We start from the raw sequence: 19,449 nt of genomic DNA on the forward strand, positions 1-19,449 counted from the left end.
TCTAATCTCATAACAGTCGTGATGGCTGGCCCTCCTTAAGTGCTGACAGATCAGACATAAAGTTCTTTGCTCTCAGGCATGCCAGAGATTTTGTTCAGGCCTATTTTCCTACTGTTCATCAAAGTCATATAACTTTTGTCTTTTTTCATCTCATACAAAAAGTGTTGGATGGTGTGGTGCTATTGTTATGTCTAATCCTGCTAGTGAGTCTCTAAATTAGCATTCAGAAATGGCCATTCTATTTATTGAGCAAAGAAACTGAGCTTGGACAGGTTAAATAACTTGTTACAGGTTGGTCAGGTTCTGCTAGGAATAACCTGAATGGGATCTTGTAGCTGTAGCTAAGAGATGATTTTTTCCCCTTATATACTCGCACCTTTTTTTCCTATATAGACCTTTTTTTTTTTTCCTATATAGATCTTGTTCTTGTGACACCATTCACGTCCAGAACAAAGAACTGGCCACTCACCTAGTTTGATTGATCTCAAATAGCTATGTGTGAAGTATAATTCTTTCCAAAATGTGCATTTAACCAATAGTTATCATATCAAACAAGTGCTGTCTGACAGGCAGAACAGTTAAGTATGAACATCTGGTCTCTTGTTATTTGAAAGACATTTGGATATGGCATGTGACATTAAACATAAGATATCATTTAGAAATATTATGGAGTTTGGTTATTTCTGAATCACAGTTTTCCTAGAGATCCTAGCGTAAATGAAATCTGTTTCAGGGGTCGTTGTCCCAGGAAGGGGACTGTCCACTTGCTTCAGAAGTTTCTGCTAAACATAAGACAGGAAAGAAATGGCTGCAACAAGAGTGGCCTTATGTTCATGATGCTGATAAAACAAGGTGTGCAGATGCAAAATCTATCGATTTCCTTGCAAATCTACAACCCTGTTATCCCACTTGTTCTTTTATTCATATTTCAGTAATCACTATGAGTAAAATCTAGGTACCAGTCACTTTTCTGGGGATGCAGTTGTGACCACTGCCACAAGAGTCAGGAGTGGACCTAATAAATGAGGACTGAAGAGCAGTTGAAGGGAATGAAGGGGACTGGAAAGAAAAGGAAAAGAGGAAATAGGATACATCATGGATAGGTACAAATTCCCGATGCTGAATGTGACCGTTGTGTGTGTGTTTACACTATACCAAAAAACTTAATAAAACATTTTGAAAAAGTCAGGAACAGAGGATGAACAATTAAGAGATGTAATAAATTTGAAACTCTCTTAGAAGGTAGTGAATGAGATGGCAGGAAAATAAAAAAGGATGAGGAGACTAGGGAATGCTGGGGCTTGGAAAGGGCTGCAGTGTCCAGCAGGTAGGGTGGGCAGGGTGACCCCAGGAAACCCAGAGGCCATGGTGATTGTTGTTGTGTTATTTTACCTAATTGGTAGATGGAAAGCCTCTATGCAGTATTTCAGGTTAGCCTCCAGCAGTGGCTCTCTACATACTCATTTTCTCCTGGGCAAGCCTTATAATAGGTTTTAATCTTTATGTAAATGGTGTTTCCCCAGAGACGTGTGTGACTGAGGAGACGTCAAAATATTTCTTCTCTCACCTCTGCAGTTATTTTAGCATTAGGGCTTTCTGACTTTTTTCAATCAAATTCAGAATCAGGTTGATTTACAAGTTTCTTGACCAACAAGGAGTTGCAAGGTGAGGCTAAGAGAGAGAGTCGGCTAAATTAACTGTCAACCTTCACTCCGCATTTCTGTTCAGCTCTCCTCCAGCTGTACTAGTTTAGGGTGAAAGCTGCATGACTAATTTTTCATCCAAGGCTTCTGCCTACATTTCAATTTCCAGGGATCAAACAAACAGACTCTTAATAGGAAATTGAAATTCAGGTACAATCCCAAGGTGAAAAATGAGTCAGGAAACTGGATCTGCCTCGTTTTTTTTTTTTTTTTTTTTTTTTTTCATTTTGGGCGATATGTCAAGACACTGATACAGGAAAATACAAAAAGATAGTGATCCAGAGCTTGAAGCATTCTTTACCCATCAGGCCTATAGGAAATGCTTAATGAGAAAAGGTGGGTTATGGGTCTCTCACTCTGTTTCTCTCTGTCTGTCTGTGTCTCTGTCTCTGTCTCTGTCTCTGTCTCTGTCTCTCTCTCTCTCTCTCTCTCTCTCTCTCTCTCTCTCCTCTTTTTTTTATTAGATTCATAGTGAACAATCAGAGACTCCATAGTTGGTACATAGGAGTGGCTTTGGTTCATAAATAAGTGAGGCCTTTTGCTGACTTCTTGAGTACTCAACAACATATAGGTCAAATTCAGTTTGAGGGAATCTTGCTGTTCCTTGATGAAGCTCTAAATTGCTATGTCCTTGGACAAGGTACTTTTAATTAAAGGCTCAGAGGAGTCCCTGATGGTTGGATCACTGAGACATTCTTGTCATTAGGAACGCTGGGCAGTCACCTGTGCAAGCGTATGTGAATGGAGTGATGTGGTGGAGACAGTTTTTGGGTGTTCTCTGTTTTAACTCCTGTATGGTTTCTTTTTGTTGTTCTTTCCACTTCTAGTACCATCCTATATCCTTAAGAATATGACTCTCCGTATTCACATAGAATCCTCCCCAATACTTTAAGCTACTCTCCGTGTAGTAAGTTCTAAATGTTTATACTATGGCTAGTAGGAGAGACAGAAGGAAACTAAGCCATATCACATTTGAACTGTTACAAACATGAACAAACTGAAAGAAATTTAGGTTAGAAAATGTAAATGTTGCTCAATTTAAACTTGAATTTAATTCCTCACCCCATCTTTTACCAAGGAAGTTTGACTGTTTTGAGCTGAAATCTTACTTAGCAGTCAACGGCAAATTGTTCTTCCTGAGATAGCTATTGTGCAGGCAGTTGTCACTGGCTTTAGTTCTGAGGCCAGGGATATATCTTACAGTGAAAGCTGATTTAGCAAAATCTGGATGAATAGGAAGGAGTACAATATAAGTGTACCGAGAATTTCTTAGACTAAATTTTTTTTCAAAACTATGAGTTATTTTTTGACTATAAGTAGAGCTTATATTGGACTTCATTGTAAAATAAGAACAAAAATATTCAAGTTTAAATTGAGCTACAGCTACATTTCTAGCTTAAATTTCTTTCATTTTGTTCATGTTTGTAACAGTTCAAGCGTGATGCGGCATAGTTTCCTTCTGTCTCTCCTACTAGCCATAGTATGAACATTTAGAACTTATTACATGGAGAGTAACTTAAACTATTGGGGGGTTCTATGTGAATATGGGGGTCATATACTTAGGGATATAGGACGGTACCAGAAGTGGAAAGAACAACAAAAAGAAATGGCATTATTGATCATAGAACAAGCTGGGCATGGTGGTGCATGCATGTAATCCCAGCACTCAGGAAGATGAGGCAGGAAAGCCATGAGTTTGAGGTCACTGTGGACCACATAATGAGCTCAAGACAGACTTGACCAAATAGGGAGACCCTATCTCAAGGAACAAAAACAAAACAAAAGAAAACAAAAAACAAAAGACAAAAACAAATCAAAGAACATGTCAAAGTGTTGATATTTTAGGTTCTGAGTCTGAATAATTTTCTTTTTTTCCCCCAGTCTTTCAATAATTGTTAAAATGTGAATGTGTGTGCATTTCAATTTTACTGCATTAAAAGATGAGTATAAAAGCTTGGGTGTATGTTTTCTTGTAGCATTTATCCAATGAACATAATTGTGACGAAGGAAGACATCTAAGATAAAAGTTTAAAACCTTAAGTTAGATTGCAGCTAGTATTACCTAAAATGCCATTGTCTTCCGTAATGGTTGAGATGTCATTCAAGTATTTTTAGTGTCAAAGTTGGAGAAAGTGTGTCTCGTTTTTGTTGTTTGCAGTTTAAACAGAAACCTTGCCCTCCCTCTGGGGACCCAGCCTCCCTCCGCTCCCTGCTGCCCAGCGGGTAGCGGCGACCTCATGTACTCACTAAGGAGCGGGGGCAGCCAGTTCACGTTGACCTCGCAGTGGGAGTCCAGAAAGGTCAGCACTTCTCCTCTAGCCACAGATGCCCCCAGGAGCCGGGTTCGAATGAGTCCTTCCCTTTTCTTGGTTCGAAGAATTCTTACTTTGGAAAATCGAGCCATGTATTCTTCTAGTTTATCTTTCAAATGTTCTAGGGAGGAAACAATGAACACATAGGAAGAATGTAAAACATTTGCTGCAGCAGAATCATTCATGGATACTGAGCACAGAGAGTAGGGGATGATTCTTAGTATAATAGTTTGAAAGGCCGTGTTTCTCTTCTCCTCATTTAGAGGAGAGAGCCTCAAAAGGTTTGCACTTCTTAAAGAAATGTATCTAGTACAGGGTCTATTATAGGGTAGGGTCTCATTATACAGATCGGACTCATAGTGATCCTCCTATTTTCAACCTCCCAAGCACTGGGATTACAGGCGCGCACCACCACACCCAGTATCTTTTACCATCTCAGTGCACTGTGAGGAGGTAGGGGAGGTTGGCATGGCATACTGGGTATTGAACCCCTGTCACGGCACCTGCCTAAACAGGTGCTGAGCTATCTGGTTGGTCACTTCTTATTTCTCCAAATACTGCCCTTTGTTTAAATGCAGTAAAAGTCAGAGACCACAGGAGTTCTGCCAGGTAGCGACTCTTGGTCAGCTACCTCCAGGTCAGTCCTGGGAAGCACTTGCCAAGATGGGCCTTGGCCTTCTGGTTCCTGCTATGTGAAGTCAGATGAACATCCTGGCATACAGGCTCTTCCCAACAAGAGGACTGTATGCCAAGCCTAGTCTAGTATTTTCTGTGCTGAAAAGAATGCATGTAGAACAAGACAGGAAAAGTACCTGTGGAATCAATGAGATTCACACAACCCATGAGCTTTCACAGGTAGTAACCTGGAAACAAACCCAGCCCTCTTTTCTGACTGGAAGCAGCAAAGTTACTGAGTTGGTCTTTAGTTGCAAATGGAACAGGAAGGCCAGAGAAATGCCACACGGTCATTTTGAACTGAACTGTTTCAGATTTGGACATATTTCTTAGCTTTTTAAAGTTGGAAGTGATTCTTCACAAAATTGAGAGCAAACAGTGGGAACAGAGTCAAATCAAGTAACTTATTTACAGAAAAAGGTCCTCCTCCTTGCTGTGAGCAAACTCATCAATATTTCAGTCCTTTTTATGACAAACTAGTGCATTTGGTAGATTTCTGTGTGGTATGTACTTATATATTTATATTTCCTACTTTCATCTCCCCTAAGACATTATGAGTGCTTTAGTAGAATTTCTGACAAGTATAGCCCAATACTCATTGAAATGGAGTCTTATTGTACAGCATGCTATTTATTTACTTTTGAAGCTTCTTGTACATGTCTGTAGCCAAAAGCAGTATTATTAAATCTCTTCCTGTAATCCATAGCAACAAGGATTCAAGGAGATCTATAATCCCTGTCCAATTTAACAGATATGGGAATCTGTTTCTCTTACATAGCATTGATTCTTGTTCTTATCTTTCTATTAGTGTAATTAAAAATACTTAATTTCCCTTTTCTTGACTGCTCTGTATTCACTTCACAGAAGAGTAAATTAAAATTATATTTAACTTTCTAATTTGCACTACAAAAGAATCAGGTACTATTTTGTTTTTCCTATCACTAACAGAGATATGGAATTGAGACTATGGAAAGCACAGATAACAGGATTTAGAATCAAAGTAGTCCTGGAAGTGTGGCTTGTTAAAATGACATAGATGGGTAGGGCACACGAACTCGTTCAGCTTGAATTTCCTCCCACATAAAATCCAAGACACTGAGGATTTATTTTCCTTTTACAGTGGGTGGGTAGGCACGTTTTGAGTTAGCCCCTGATGACAGTGTGGCCAGTGTTCATTAAAAAATCATCTATTAAGGCAACAATTGGAGAACCCAGTGAGTTGCTTTCATTTAGTAAGAAAAATAGCATATCTCGCTGAAGGAACACCTTTGAATGCTGACTCTGAAATGAAAAAATAGAATTTTCTGCTTCCTGATGAGATTTTGATAATTCATCATCTTTTAACTATTGTAAATATAAAAGAAAGTAATTTGGTCGAGCGATAAATGAATACTTGGGAGTGCATAAACAGCTTCACAGCATCCCTCCCAAGAGGCTGGTCCTACTGTGCCCCTCTGCTCTGAGACAGGCCTTCTCTGCAGAGCACCAAAGCCCTGGTCCCACCCCTTCATGCCTCTTCTCCAGCACACGAGCCTCTGCATCCTGTGTGCAGGGCTCCAAGAAAGATTTTGAACATCTATAAAACACAGTATCCCCTGTGAATAAGACCGAAGCTTTACTACTTTGGCAGGGAAAGAAAAGTCAAAGCAAGTGCTACTGTTACACAATCAAAGGTAAAGGCTAAATGACAAGGGACCAGGAGGAGGGTACTGTGCATGCCGGAGTCTGTAAAGACCCTGTGAGGGGCATTCCTCACAGTCACATGTGTTTCATTTTTTATTTTTATTTATTTGTTGTTTTTATCTTTTATTCATTTTAATGAGAAAAAAGATAAAATAGCAATGAAACAGTTTCAAAACAGGTTAGTAGGACAGTTACAATAATTAATACCTTGCATATTGTTGTCTTCACAGTAGTTATTCAGAAGACAAGATGTAGACTATCTTGTCTAAGCAATATTAGTACAAATCTTTCTTCTCATTGAACTAAGAGAAAGTAGCTGCATATCTATCCTAACTATCTTGTATATACAAATATATTTTTTTTGTCACTACAAAATGGACCTTTATTTATATCCCTCTTTTTTGTCTTGTTTTGTCAGAGATGGGTGTTCTACTGCAGTCAGAGAAGCTGTATAGTATAACCACGAGGAATAAAAAGTAAAATGATATTAATATGCTGAGCTATAAAGGGCTCAGTCAGTTCTGCTGATATTCCACTATTATTATGGACTATTGGACTATATTGGATTACTTTGCTGAATTCAAGTACCTATAATCTTTAGACTGGCTTCAGGTATGTAAAGGTCCTTTAAAGACTTCTCCAAGTAATACATGCTTAAAAAGTTTCAACCTCATTGTCATTTACTTGGGTATTAAAGTCTTTCTGTGTTACCAATTTACAAATGAGTGGTATTTTGTAAAATTTGTTTAAATTGGTTATATGGGCATAGAGTGGAGGCCTCAAGGAACTGTCTACACAGTCACTGAAGACTGACGATAGACTGTGGATACTTGTTAAGCCTGTCAAGGTAGGCCTCTTTCTCCTTTCTCCTTTCTTTAATTATCACTGTTCTTTTGAAAAATGTACAACTCCAAGGAGCATCCCAGCACTCCAGTTTGTATTTTCCTCTCTGACTCTCACAGACCAAAGTGGCCTCTGGTGATGAGGTGGGAAGAACTGTCTATAGCTCCATAGAGAAAGCTGCTGGAAAATATTTGTAATTCCTGTGTGTTCCAAGTGGGAGCCCAGGGCTTCTCCTTCACATGGCTGACTGGGCCCAACTTCAGATCTAAACTTTCACACTTCTTGATTTACCAGAAATTCTCCAGAACTCAGTGGGGACTTCCTGTACAAGTTTGCTTTCCTCCTCGCTTCCATACACATTTTCCTGATTCTGTGAACTTTTCTTATATCAAAGTCTATTTTAATGTAATAAAAAGATTATGTAGTGTGAATTCGTGGAGCACGACGGGGTCGACCAGAAATAAAGTCCACTAGATATTTATATCAATACCTCTGGTTTGAACTTTATGGTGATAATTAACTTGCTTTGCCTCTGCTAATTATCTGGCTGAGTGCCCTTTGGGGTTCATGCTCACTTAATAGTTCAGTTGTAACATCTAATTACCCATAAATCACAATGGAGGTAGGTAGCATCAGTTTTATTACCAAATTATATATTAAACTAGGGAGCTACTGGAGGTGTTGGGGAAGGCTTTAAGTTAAAAAATATTTTGTCTTTTTGTAGCATGTGCAATTTTAGATTCATTTCTCAAATACTGTTCCTAGGATGCTAAACATGATTCTGTGTTAATTCAAGCTTAATATCTTCGGAGATCACTTCTGAACTCATTTAATTTTAAATAATTCCTGCAGAATTCATGGTATTTTGGTAATAGTTATTTTTCCTACTTATTGTGAGACAGTAATAGAATCATTAAAAGCTGTGAAGTCAGGGGCTCTAGACTACAAATTGAAGTGGCATTAAGAAATATCCCACCATCCAGAAGAGTGAGCACAACTTCAAATATAGAGTTTTTACCAGAATTTATTGTGTCACTGTCAGGCAATAATGAAACCAAGCTAAACTGAAGTGAGATTTTGATGACACGCTACTATAAGTGTGAAATTTATAAGTTTTCTGAAGTGTATTTTTCTTTTTCCGAGCATTTCATTTATACACTGTAGATTTACATGAAGGATATATCATTCATTAATGAATTTATTGTTTGGAGTACCAGCTGAGCACTAAAATCTTCATGTTCACTAGGTGCATATTCAAGAGAGTCAAGTGCCGGCCAGATAGCTCAGTGGACTAAAGCGCTTGCTTAGGCAGAACACAGCAGCTGGGGGATTCAATCCCTTGTGTGTTGTGCAGGCCCCGCCCCCAGGGCACACTGAGACAGCGATGGAAACTGGGTGTGGTGGCGCGTGCCTGTAATCCCAGCTCTTGGGAGGCTGAACACAGGTGGATAACTACAAGTCTGATCTATGTAGTGAGGCATTGTAGACACTGTAGACTATGTCCTAAATGCAAAAAACAAAAACAAAAACAAAAACAAACAAAAAAAGAGTCAAAGACAAGTGCTGGGTCCTTCTTCTGCCTGCTCATGTGGGTGTGTGTGAATCACCTTACACAGTCTGACCTTGTCCCCATCAGCTATGAGGTGAAGGGATGTGACTGGTGTATATTAAATATTCCTTCTAGGCTGTAGTTCTATGATTTCCTTTGTAGGTTTCACTTACAGAACAGATCTAATTCAACAAATACTTAACTTTCCCTAAGTGCTTTCTAGTGTTTAGTATTCTGGTGTCTTCTTTTCACTGTGATCCAGTTTTGAAAGTAAGAGTTAAATCAAAGTAAAGCCAACATGTATCAGAGGTTTGGTCAAAAAGGCTAACTCAGGGGTATTTTCTTTGGTCAATACAATAGACATATAACCTCCTGCAGTTCGCTGTCTACAAGACTGTCACTGTGGGTGAAATAATGACTTTGAAGCACTGTAAGTTCATCAAAGATTTAAGTCTGTTGAATAAGTTACACTTACTATGTCAGAAAATTACGGTAACAAAGTTTAGAGAGCTTTCTGGAACACTTTTGAGAATAGTTCTAAGGGGCAGGCAAACTAGTCAGCACCTGTGCTGTAGAGGGTTACCAGATGTCCCAAGCAGGGCGCTCCCTGTAGGCCAGGCCAACAGGAGCCCTGGGTGCAGCAGCTGGTGCTGAGGCCCAGCAATGCTCCATGTCTTTAGGTAATTGCCTAGTTTACATCAGGGTGTGTGTGTGTGTGTGGGGGGGGGTAACTGGGATACCACTAATCTAGAGGTGATGTTCTTCCATTCCTTGTTTTAAGCACATGCCCATGGAGGTGAAATTCTTCTGAAGTCTACACAATGCTGTTGTTGAATTATAGTAGAACACGAACTTAAGACCATATAGAATGCGTGCCAGTTACTACACATGATGTCTCCTTATGAGTTCTGAGATGTAATAAATCATGAGCACAAAGAGATATGCATATCTTTAACTTTCTTGGTTAATCTTTACATGAGAATATACTATGAAGTGTAACTCTGAGCATTGTGAGGAGTCTGGGATTTTACCACAGAGATAAGAAGTGCTTTAAGATTAGAGAATATGCTGTTCTTCCACTTGTTAGACTACTTGGTGAATGTCATGTGTATTTTTAGACTTAGGGGGACAATGTTAAGGACAATTGTCTACCTAGCAGAGATGGTAGAACCTTTTCAGTCTTTTCTGAAACACAGGAGAAGCACACAGATTTTAATTCTCTAGTTGAATTCTAAAAATTGATTTGTCAGTCTCCTTTTGTCCTTGGTAGCCACACTAAATCTGCTCCTTTGGAGAGTGTTCAAATATAGACATTTTTTGAAATCATAAGAGCACACACACAAAAGTCCAACCAAGAAAATAATAGAATTGATAAAACCATATTCAATCACTTCTGCTTTGATTTCAGCTCCGTTCTATCTGTAGAAGTCCTATTTTCTGTTCCTTTAATTTCAAGACACCTTATATCATCTGGGAAAGAGCTGAGAACACCAAAGAAATAGAAAAAATATATTCCAGACAATGCAAAAGAAGATAAGATAGAATTAGAAATGTCACCCTTTTGCAAGCCCTAATAAATTAATTGATCAAGCCATATTAGGATCCTAATATCAAAACAATAATATAGTAGGTGTCACTGGACAGAAAAATAATACACTATTGCCTATGAAACATTCTTGTCTAAAGCCTTAAATCTGACTTTGATTACCCCTCTGTGTTAGTTGATACATGTGTCTACTTGGCTGAATCAGCTCCTGCAGTTCTCAGCATGGGGGCCTAGCCCTGCAGGTGGGCAGGGCCCAGGAATTGAAAAAGGCAGGAAGCCACCCTGCCTGGTTTCCTGCCGCCCCGCCCGCTTCCGTGGAAAAGTCAGTCTTTGGAGGAGCTTGATCTTGGCAGCGGCACCACTTTGGAGGAGCTCCGATGTCAGCGTAGAAGGGAGAGAGAGGCTTGATGGACGCCGCAGCTGCTGCTCCTCCTCTGCTCTTCGTTGTTTTCTGGGGCATGAACTGCTGTCGTTTGCCTTGGAGCCAGCAGAATATGGACTGAACCCTCCAGTAATTGTGAGCTAAATAAACCTTTCCTTCCTTCATTTTGAGTGTCGGGTATTTGTTCCAGCAACGAGTAAAAAGTAACTAAGACACCTTCTGTATCTAAACATATATATATATATATATATATGAAATAAATGCATCGGAGAATATGTTAAATGATACAGCAGAGATAAAATCATCAATCTCCAAATCATGGGAAACTCCTCAGGAAAACTGACTTAGTTCCTTCCATAAATATTTTAATAGGGAAAAAAAGGAAATGAGAAAACAAACCTAAGATGAACAGGTACCTATGAAAGACATCAGGGATGGGGAGATAACTTAGTGGTCTAAGTGCCTGCTTGGCAAGTACAAGGACCCAGGTTCAGTCCCTGGTACTGCATGCCTGGTACTGAAACTGGGTGTGGTGGCATGCACCTATAATTCCAGCCCTGGGGAGGCTGAGACAGGAGGATCACTATGAGTCCAAGATGCGTTAGTGAGACACTGTACCAAATAAATAAATAAATAAAATATTTTTCAGAAAAGACATCAGCCAGTCCAGTGAGAGGATTTAGTGTGGATTCAGATTCACATAAGCAGTTGGGAAAGAATAAAGGGGATCCTGCTGTTTGCAAGCTGACCTGAAGCTCACAGCTAGATTGTGTTGCTTTACTGTTTCACAAAGCAATCTCACAGAGCCTGAATGTCAGTTAAGAACACTTTGGGGCCATGTTAAAGGGAGGCAAGAAAAATGCCAAATACTGCCCTTTTTCAGCTGGAATAAGCAACTGTTACTTTTTATTCATAGCCTGAACCATTTGTGGGCAGGAATTGAGGATTTCTTTCTTTGTTTTTTACTTTCCATGAGACTTTTCAACTTCATGCGATCATGGGAAAGAGAAATGGACAGTGTGTTTCACACGTGGATTGAACTTTTGCATCTCCTTTGAAAGAGGCAATGGTTACCATTTGCTCAGGTGAATAGGATACTTAGTGAATAGATGTGAAAGATAGAGATGGTATATTGCTCAGAAGTAAAGGACTGGGTTGTCGATAGCCTTGGTACTGTGATAGCGATTTCCTCTGGAGTGAGGGGTAGGCATGCCTGTTGTCTGATAAAAATGCTTTCAATTCCTTAAACTCAATATAACTTTATTAAAAACAAAATATCAAAACCAGATATAAACTGCTAGTGAAAGAATCCATTCTCCAAGTGAAGTAGGAAAAGGGAACTGACAGCAACTTATATTCTGTTATTTTGCTTGCTATGAATAATAAAGTGGGCTGTCTCTGTTTCTAGAATCTCACGTCTTTTTCCTGAAGTCATAGATAATTAACTCCCTTGTTAATATGCAAGTAAGTCTCAGATTCTTCACAGTTCTTTACATAGAGTTGTAAAGGCCACCAATGATGGAATGCTACCTAAACTTTTCACAGTAGACCTGAAGTTATTCTGACCAGGGCATAGAGAGAACTGCAGAGCAAATAGATGCATAAACCTAGATGCGAGGTAATCCAGTTCCTGCCCCGACGTAGCATAGCTGTGGCTCAGTTGAGGTCTGTTTGATTGTTCATTTTCTTCTTGGTATTTTCACTCCCAGTTAAATACTTTCAGTATCTGCTGATAGCTCTGTCCTCATTTGAAAAACTTAATATGGAAGACCATAGACACATTTACTTGGAAAGTTCTAGTAGTATTTTATGATTAGCTCAAAGAACACTATATTTTCACATAAAAAAGGATGGGAGGTATTTTAGGATGCGGTATTCCACTGGTACATCTGGCAACACTGGAAAGAAGAGTGCTGGATGTGTAACATTTTCAGAAAAATACAACAGGAATAACTTTAAGTCTTACTTTAGACACAATGTTTATTGCCCACCCCGGGTAGAGCCTGTAATGGAGCAGCTGATAGCTGTAAGCAGTGGTGGGTCACTCGTGGAAAGGTCTCAACTCATGCTGAGAGTTGTACGGTGGTGTTGAGACTCTCTTTAAAATGCTCGGACATGAAAGATAATTTGGATAACATCTTATGAATGAAAATCCCTGAGGTGAAAACTATTACACTATTATAGATACAATACATTTAAAAATTAAGAATTATTTCAGGAAAACACAATGTGCAGATGGTGGGGAAAGACAGGTCTCTGGTTAAAATGTTTATTTTGTTATCTTTTACATTTAAAGTATATAATTTTAAAAATGCATTTTTCAAGAGGGCATATTGATATTTAGATATCTTGGTAAAATTCTAAAAATTCACTACATATATAATTTTTTTTCTGTATTTTAGGGAAGGGTCTACAGGATGTTCAGGGTCTCACTACTAGATTGGACTCATAGTGATTCTCCTGTTTACAACCTCCCAAGTGCTGGGATTACAGGCATGTGCCACCATGCCCAGTCTCAATCAGCGTCTCAGTGCGCGCCTGTGGACTGGATCAACACAGCAAGCCTGGAGACTGAACTCTAAGCCCCTGCGACTAAACAGATGCTTTAATCCACTGAGCTATTTGGCCAGCCCTTAACAATTGTAGCATAGGGGCTGAGGAGATGGCTCAGTAGAATAAGCGCTTCCCTGGCAAGCACAAGTGTCTGAGTTCAATCCCTGGTTTCACCAAAAAAAAAAAAAGAAAAAAAATTGTAGCATATCTGAGATAGACTTAGTTCAGCTCTGTTTATTACAGATTTAATTTGCATATTCATTATTTAAATTTTTGAGAGTAATGTATATTTTATTATGGTTAAAATATTCAAGTACTATTATTGTTTTTCTAGAAATTATTCTATAATGATTTTGTCTAATGCTTCAGATGTTTAAATAAGAATCTGAAGATTTTTCAAGTAATTCTTATTCAAATTGCATGATAGTTTTCTAAGCATTTTACATGTTTTAAAAGTAGTTGTAATTGTCTTTTTTGAATAAATAACATGAAGTAATTCAAACATAATTCATAGTTTATAATTGTTCTGTTTATATAAATCTAGAATAAAGGCTTTGAATATTCTCTACTCAAGCATTATGATTTGGATTTCTAATGTCACCTCAAAACTTGTCTGCTCAGAGGTTGAGCTTCAGAAAGTGGCTGAGTCATGAATGCTCTAACTTCATAGTGGATGGGTCCATTGATGGACGGATAATTTGCTAGCATCGTTGGTAGGTGATGAAGACTTAGGGGGCAGGGCCAACGTGAGAGGAGGCCTAATGTGCGAGGCTGTCCTGTGTCCAGCGCCTTTATTTCTGGTTCTGCCTTTTCCCTCTCTTTCTGCTATCTCCTGCCATGAGGTGAACAGCTGTTCCTTGCCATAACTTTCCCCAAAATGCTTCTGCCTTGCCTGAGGTCTAAAGCTATGGATCCAGTAACCAAGGACTGCAATCTTGGAAACCATGAGCCAAAGCACATCTTTCCCCCTTTAGGTTGTGGATGTAGGCATTTGGTCACAGTGAACAGAGGCTACAATGTTAGGAAATATAGGATTAAATTTAATTCAAAAGTAGTTCATTTGCATAATTAGTTCTGGTGGTGCAATGCTTTCTCAGAAGAAAAAGGAAATAAGTAAAAAATGAGAAAAACACAAAATTCTTTTGGATGAAATATTATTGCTAAATGTAATAAGCTCACATATGTTTGGTACATTTTTATACAATGGTAATTTCTTTTTAATAATTTAGTATGTTTATATTTTAAATATTCTGTGCATTGCAAAAGAATAGGCAATGATTTAAAAATGCCATTCGTGCCCAGTACATGACAATCCAGTTCAATTGTGCAAATGCACATCTAGCCATCCACATCAGAGGCGGTGGTTCATTGTTGTACATTTCACCTTAAAAATACTCAATAGTTTTGTCAAACATGCTGTCAAGATGTACTCTGTAAATAATAGAGAATACATGTGATTAATAGTCATTCATATAATGGAAACATCTTTTTAATAATTCAGGGCTGGGTATGGTGCTGCACACCTGCAATTCCAGGACTTCATCTCAAGTTTGAGTCCAGCCTGGACTACATAGAAGTTCAAGGCCAGTTTAAACCACATAGTGAGACTCTCAACCAAATAAAAACTCAGTACTTTTAATTATATTTTAAAGATTCCATGAGTTGCAAAATAATAGGACAACTTTTTTAAAAATGTCATTTGTAACAAGCATACAATAATCTATTTGATTATTTATTTATTTTTCTATGTATTTGGATGTTACAGGGTCTCACTATATAGGTCAGACTCCTGGCAATCTTCGTTTTCAGACTCCCCAGAACTGGGATTACAGTTATATGCCCAGATTCTGGTTGACTCAGCCCTCCCTGGGATTAGGGCTGGCAAAGCAGATCTAACTGAGGTCTTTGCACTTGCCTAAGCTTGCCTAAGCAGGCACTTTAGTCTGCTGAGCTATCTCCCTACCCCACAATAACCTAATCTAATCTAATCTAATCTAATCTAATCTAATCTAATCTACCATTTGTGCAAGTTGAGTGTAATCTAATCTTGTCTGTTTGTTGATCTATCTATGTATATCTGAGTACTGAACCCAGGGCCTAGTGAATACCAAGATAATATTGTATCCATGTTCCTTTCTTTTTAAGGCAGAGTAATAGGCCATTGTATCTGTATACCAGATTTTGTTTGTTTTTTCATCAGTGGGTAGGTATTTTAATGGCTTCCACCTTATGGGTATGGTGAACAGTGTTATGAGCATGAGTATACGGATTTTTGAGACTTTACATTCAATATTTTTGGTGTATATTGATTTCCGCAGAAATTAAACCATTATGATAGCCACCAATTAGGCACAAGAGTATACATTCAGCTTTAAAGTCCCAGTGAAATTTTAAAATGTACATCTCAACAAATTTCGGCTAAGTGCAGAAGATACTCGTCATACTTTTAAGAACTTCTTATTATGGAAAAAAAATTCCCCAGGGTGACTATTTCTAATCCACTAAACACCCATTATTATATAAAAAAGCAAAGTTTAAAGTCTGACAATTGTGAATATTTTTAATATAGAATATATAGCAGCTATCAAATAAATAGTTTGGGCACCAAAGTTTCAGGACTAAAACTAAAACTAAATTAAATATCTGGGAATTGGCCCTGTTTTCAAGGCCACTAAAACAACCAATTCTTCATGATATTCTTGTGAGGTGAAATGGAAGAAGGCAGGCAGGAAGTGGGTTGTCCGCCCTTGTTGGAGTAAATTAACCTGCTAAGGACATGCCCTTTCTAGGAATTGCTCCATTTCTTGACACTGCTCTTAGGAAGAGCAGAGGAAAGGAACCAAGTGAGACATTGTCTTGATTCCAAATTTAGAAAATAAGTTAGTGATGTCTAACAACATATGGCAGAATTTTGCACGAGATGAACCAGTAGTGTAAGCATCAAAATTTGACAGTGTAATATATGAACATAGTAATAAATATGACCACATTTGTTGAGCAGTTACGACATTGGGGGACATTACTCTATCATATATTTATGGAATATTTTATTTGATCCTCATTTTACAGATAAGGAAAGTATCCTATTCATAAATGCAGAAAATAGATGTCAGAGAATTTAAGAAATATAAATGATGTGATACAGAAAATATAGTTCTTAAGATAGTCTACTCAATAAATGCTAGCCATTATGTGTCAGGAGTAAATAAAATGAAATAAAACAATTTCAAATGTACCCACCAGCAATCTTTTATGTAGCAAAAGATCTAAGACAGGCAAATAGTTACTTATAGTAATAATCTATAATTATCATAGATGATACGGAAAATATAGGAAAGTGAAATGAAGTAGAAAAATCACTAAGAATTTATTACCAGAAGTCAATCGCTGTCCATTTTTCTCTATTTTTAGTCTATTTTTCTCTTATATTTAAGATTTAAATCTCCCATGTTATTATATCTTAATAAGTATTTTAGATTTGTCATGTTTTGTTAGAGAGTGAGATTACTTACATGGTTATAGCGTTGCTATTAACAATACACAGTGCGTATTCTTATCATTGGTGTTTTCTGAATCTATAGTTTTCTGTAGGAGTTAGGTGGCCCTAGACCATCACAGGGTGGGAGCCTACACAGATTGATTCAATTAGAAGGCACTGAAAACTGTCTTCAATTGCTACTGAAGTCAAAGAATTTGAAGTAGGCAAGGGGACTCTAATAGCTGTAAAATCTATTTCATTCTTTAATGAAAGAGAGCCGAGACCAACAGTCTCCCCACTGAATTGCCGCAGCATCAGTACCACTTTTTGCATGCTGTTCTTTTTCTCCAGCTAAAATGTACATACCAGCTGCAAGTCCACCTGAGGCCCTCCTCTGCATTTTGGAGTGTCCTGTCCATCCTCATTATCCTATTAGCTCAGCAGAGTCACTTAAGTGGGAGCCTCACCTTTGACCTTTCTGCTGAGCCATTTTTTTGTCGAGCAAATACCTTGCAACACCCCTCTCAGAAAACGAACCTTCTTTGACCCACACTTTCCTTCAGCGTCTGTTACATTCCCTTAGTGAAGGACTTGTGAACACTTACGGTCTCTGTTGCATCTCCTCCCATTCGCTCCTGAACCCATCTCTTTTATTTCTTCATTTATTTAGTCAAGATATTCTTTTGGATCTGCACAAGGAACATTGCCTGACATGCCCCCATTGCATATCTTTGGAACCCATCACTAATATTGTTACAGAAGGGCTCTTCAGCCAAGAAATAAGTTTCATCAAAACTGGGTGTAAAAGGGACTGGGGAGTGGCTCAGTGGAATAAGTGCTTCCCAGGCAAGTGCAAGGGCTGAGTTCAATCCCCAATTCTGCCAAAACAAACAAACAAACAAACAAACAAACAAACAGACTGGGTGTAAAAGCATGTGGTGAAAACACTGAACACAAAGGGAAAGTAGGAAAGAACAAAGGGAATTATTACCAAGGAGATGACTCTGAAGCTTATTGAAAGAGGAGAAAATGAATTTTGAGATGACAGATCTAATTGTGAGGACAAGTACTTCTGTTGTCGTCTGCAAGGTTAAATCTGTCTGAGATTCAGATTTTGTCAGTGTATCCAGGGAGGCAGGGGCCATGAGGAAAGGTAAAGTTTCTCAAAAAGATCGGAAGTGGTGAAAGCTCCTTGCCTGAGTAAATTGAAACCTAAAGTGGACAACGCACTGTGAAATATAATTTAGGTCTTCTCTGGGGAATGGAGGAAATGATCTAATAGGTCTTTTCCATCTCTGCTTTTTGTGACCCCTGGCTGTTGACACTGCACTCTCTCGTTATGTCAGAATGAATTGCCTATTTACCGCTGAATTCTAAAAGACAACTTTTCTCCTTGGGTATGACAACAACCTAGAGTAGGCTGCTTGCACTTCATTTGTACTTTATCAATGTCCAAGGTATCGTTTTTAAATGGGTAACGTTTCCAGAAAATTTTGCTTACTTTGTGCACAGCTCCCTTTAAACTGTCAAGTCAGAGCTCCCCAAATTTTAGGAGAAATTACCCAAAAGTGTCTAAGAGGTGTTTACCAAACAGGAAGTAAAATGAAGTGATAGGGCCTTTAAATTGCAATAGCCTTTATAGCAGGGTCATTTATTAGTCCTAGAATCTGCTTCGGCTATTTTTTCCATGACAGTAAACACTGAAAAACACTGATGCAGGATGACTGCGTTTATCCTCGATTGTATTGCATAAATTTCTCTTTCTTAGGCAGGCAGAAAGAATGGAAGTCATTATTTAAATTTCTTACCAAGCAATAAATAAATGCTCTTTGGAGAATGCATGAGTGTGTGCAGACACACACACACGCACACACATGCATATATGTTTATATCACTCTGTCACTAAGAATACGTGAAAGGTGGCTAATGTGCAATTTATAAAAAAATTGATCATTGTTTCCTGCACAGTGTTGATTAAATGAGGCAATAAATCATATGTCGAAAACATGCCAAGCAACCGCCAAGGCGAAAGTTGGCTCAGAAAGTGACAAATGCAGAATTGTGGAGCAATGGGAGTTTTATAGTCTGTCACTGGCATGACAAGCAATGACAGAGGACAGCATTATGTCTCCTCTACTGATAGTCCAGCAACAAATTTCCTATTGTAATTCTTTTGTTTGCCCTCTTTATCTTCATTTAAATGGGCTGCTTCTCTTGGAGCTACAGCGATGATATATGCTTTCCCTGCTAATGGTGCTCTCCTGTGGTCCCAGGAATATTTTCACACATGATAAAGTTCACCTACAGAGGGGACTGCAATCAGTCGCAAATGGAGATAGACATCACGTTGATTTTTTTCCACTGTCTGCAGACAGCCAAGCCCTGAACTGCTAGTGTTTTACCAAAGCTTCTCTCCCCAGAGAGATTCATTTTTCTTAATATCTTTATAAAGATCATTTATCCTTTTAAATTCTGCCTGACTCTAAAAAAAATCTGTGTTAGGCTGGGTCCATGATGTTGAGGCTAAACCTACCATTTCTACATATTTCATTAAGATGAAAAGAAACAAATGGAAATTAAGAAGCATCTAAAAGTAGCTAATAAAACTGAAAGTTAGAAGGCATTGAAATCAACACTAGAAACACAATGCCTCCTTTTGAACAACCTTGAACATAGCACCTTGTAGACTCTTCCCTAGAATACAAAAAGTCGCAAATATATATAT

General features: G+C 38.4%; 1 protein-coding gene across 1 annotated transcript in view; it reads right to left on the bottom strand.

Annotated features, from left to right (window-relative positions):
• Galntl6 (polypeptide N-acetylgalactosaminyltransferase like 6) overlaps positions 1-19,449 on the bottom strand; it is a 1,205,609-nt gene that overhangs the window by 216,979 nt on the left and 969,181 nt on the right. The window contains exon 5 of the mRNA XM_004640251.1: positions 3,951-4,136. Coding sequence (XP_004640308.1) covers positions 3,951-4,136 — 186 coding nt within the window. The remainder of the gene's footprint in view (positions 1-3,950; positions 4,137-19,449) is intronic.

This window comes from Octodon degus, unplaced genomic scaffold, assembly GCF_000260255.1.
Source record: "Octodon degus isolate 3935 unplaced genomic scaffold, OctDeg1.0 scaffold00121, whole genome shotgun sequence".
Lineage (NCBI taxonomy): Eukaryota > Metazoa > Chordata > Mammalia > Rodentia > Octodontidae > Octodon > Octodon degus.